Source organism: Aplysia californica, unplaced genomic scaffold, assembly GCF_000002075.1.
Source record: "Aplysia californica isolate F4 #8 unplaced genomic scaffold, AplCal3.0 scaffold00048, whole genome shotgun sequence".
Taxonomy (NCBI): domain Eukaryota; kingdom Metazoa; phylum Mollusca; class Gastropoda; order Aplysiida; family Aplysiidae; genus Aplysia; species Aplysia californica.
Window position 1 is genome coordinate 29,746 of NW_004797318.1, and position 2,430 is coordinate 32,175.

General features: G+C 42.5%; 1 protein-coding gene across 2 annotated transcripts in view; it reads right to left on the bottom strand.

Annotated features, from left to right (window-relative positions):
- Positions 1 to 617: 617 nt before the first annotated feature.
- LOC101849436 (cytosolic carboxypeptidase 6) overlaps positions 618 to 2,430 on the bottom strand; it is a gene marked incomplete at its 3' end in the record, with an annotated part of 18,292 nt that continues 16,479 nt past the window's right edge. For both annotated transcript variants that reach the window (XM_035968257.1, XM_005092529.3), the window contains 2 exon segments: positions 618 to 820; positions 1,638 to 1,749. In XM_035968257.1, coding sequence (XP_035824150.1) covers positions 618 to 820; positions 1,638 to 1,749 — 315 coding nt within the window.

The following is a 2,430-nucleotide window of genomic DNA, read 5'->3' on the forward strand; positions in this document are numbered from 1 at the left end:
ATATATATATATCAATCCACCAGCATACCCATTAAGATACCAATACACACATCATCACAGCCATCACCACAAGGATTAACACATCACACCCAACACCGCAGCGTCCGCCTACCACCTCACCCATCCATCCATCATTACACCAATCCACCCACCACCAACCCGTGACCAAATCAATCCACATATCACACCGATCTATCCACCATCACACCCAGCACCATACCAATCCATTCATCCCCAGTTCGATACACCCACCATCACACCATGAGCACCAATCCACTCACCAACACATCCACACCACATCAATCCGCCCACCATCACACCCATAACCCACAACCCCACCCATCCACCCACCTACAAACCCAACAAGACACCCATCCACCCGTCAGCAATCCACCCACCACGACACCCATCACCCAAGTCCCCACCAATCCACTCACCTATGAATCCAACAAGACACCCATTGCTGCAATCCATCCATCCCACAGCAATATCGATCCACCCATCACCACATCAACCACATCCATCCTTCTATCCACCCATCTACGCACCCACCCAACCTAACATGACCAAAATACCCACCGACCCCCTTAAAAAGCAGAACAAACAAAACCACCTACCTCCTGCCAGTCCCAGCCTTCACTGCGTCTCTGTTGAAGTTGGTGTTGGTCAGGGAAAAGTCCTCCGCGTTGCCGCAGAGCAGTCTGGGAAACACTGATTGCTTCTCATAGCGGTCCATGTCGTCGTAGATATTGCCGTACATGAAGCCATTCATGAGGGTGGAGTGGGCGTGCAGGTCGATGTAGAAGTCCATGTCGTGTTGCTGGGAACGTACGGAAAATTAATAGCATGTTAGGCCACAGATACAATTCTCACAACTCATGTCATTAATCGCACAAAATTACTATTATCTGTCGCAGTAAATTTGAATGCTGGACTCGTTTTTAGTGTCTTCGAAAAAGAAAAAAAAATTATATTTTAAAATATGATTAACTTCAAACCCTCATTGACATAATTAGTTATTTAGGGGTCAGGCTGATTTGACCCTGCTTTCTATAGCTACCAGAGGCTAGGTAGAGTATATCTCTGCAGATTGATCAGGATACTTGATAAAATGGGTGGTTTGAGCAGTTTCCACTGCTATCCACCCAACTAATCCAGCCCTTTCAGAGATTAAGATTAGTTTGTTTTAGTAAGTGTTTTACGGAAGATAGATGTCGGATGGGAAAGAAGGAGCAAACCACAGCAGAGCACCCATCAACCATCCACAGTAAAGATTAAATCAGATGGGTTTTTTTCTCCCATATATAATCTCAAGAAAAAAGTAAAAAGTAAGTATATAATCTCATTCAATTGAAGTAGGGACCACGTAAATCTGCAAAACACCATATAACCATCACTCATTTGACTGATTCCAAGTCTCTTCAGAAGTTTTTAAAAAATCTCAAGTGGAGTTCACTTAAACCAAAATCTGTAGGACCTATGGATTTTCTTTGGTTTAGCCGAGTTTGATTTTTGAGAGGTTTCTCGATTAGAAACATCTGATTTTTTTTGTCGGTTTACCACTGCTTTCGGATTAACCATGTTCGATTTAAATGGACTCTCAAGTATTTCATTTTTGTTTCTTTTATTTCTCTCACCTGATTCCTATCTAGCTCCATGAGTAAGTTCTTGGTAGCGTACAAGGTCGGGTGTGCCCAGGGAGACGGTTCCTGCCAATGTCTGTTAAGGTCGAAACCCATGAGGGAGCACCTGCATGTGATGGGGGGTAGGGGGTGGGGGTGGAAGGTAGAAGGGGGTAAGTAGTAGTTGGTAAGGTGTTTTATTCGGTGTTTGAGGACATTGGCCCAGATCATATAAAACACACATTTGATAGAATTGACCTCCGTGACAACAGCATAAATTAGGGGTAAGACACAGTGAGAATATCAGTCCGGGAGGAATCGGATCAGGAGCCAGTCCAGATTAACAGGACATGTAGCATTTCACGTTTTATAATGTGAACACTTCCCCTCCAAATGCACCCCCTATCCTTACCCCCTAACCACCCTTGACAGACAAAGACACATAGGTCCATAAAGAAGCAAACTTACACAAATGCACATAACACACAGAGGCACACAAACAAACACACACATACTAACAGAACGCAGCCGAATCTTTTTTGTTTATTTAAGATTATCTTTTAAATCAATAAATTAACAAATTTATTAACATAATATGCATGCTCTTGTAAATGTATTCACTCATTAGTTTGTTCATGAGCTGATTGAATGAGAGCTGCTTGGTTGACTGATGATGTTCATTTTGACTGATTGATTAGTTTATGTTATACAACCGTTTTACTACCAAAAAAAAAAAAGGTGAAAAATCAAAATGACAAACAAGGTTTGACATTGTAATGAATAACAATGGTGGGGGGCCTTGGGGGTT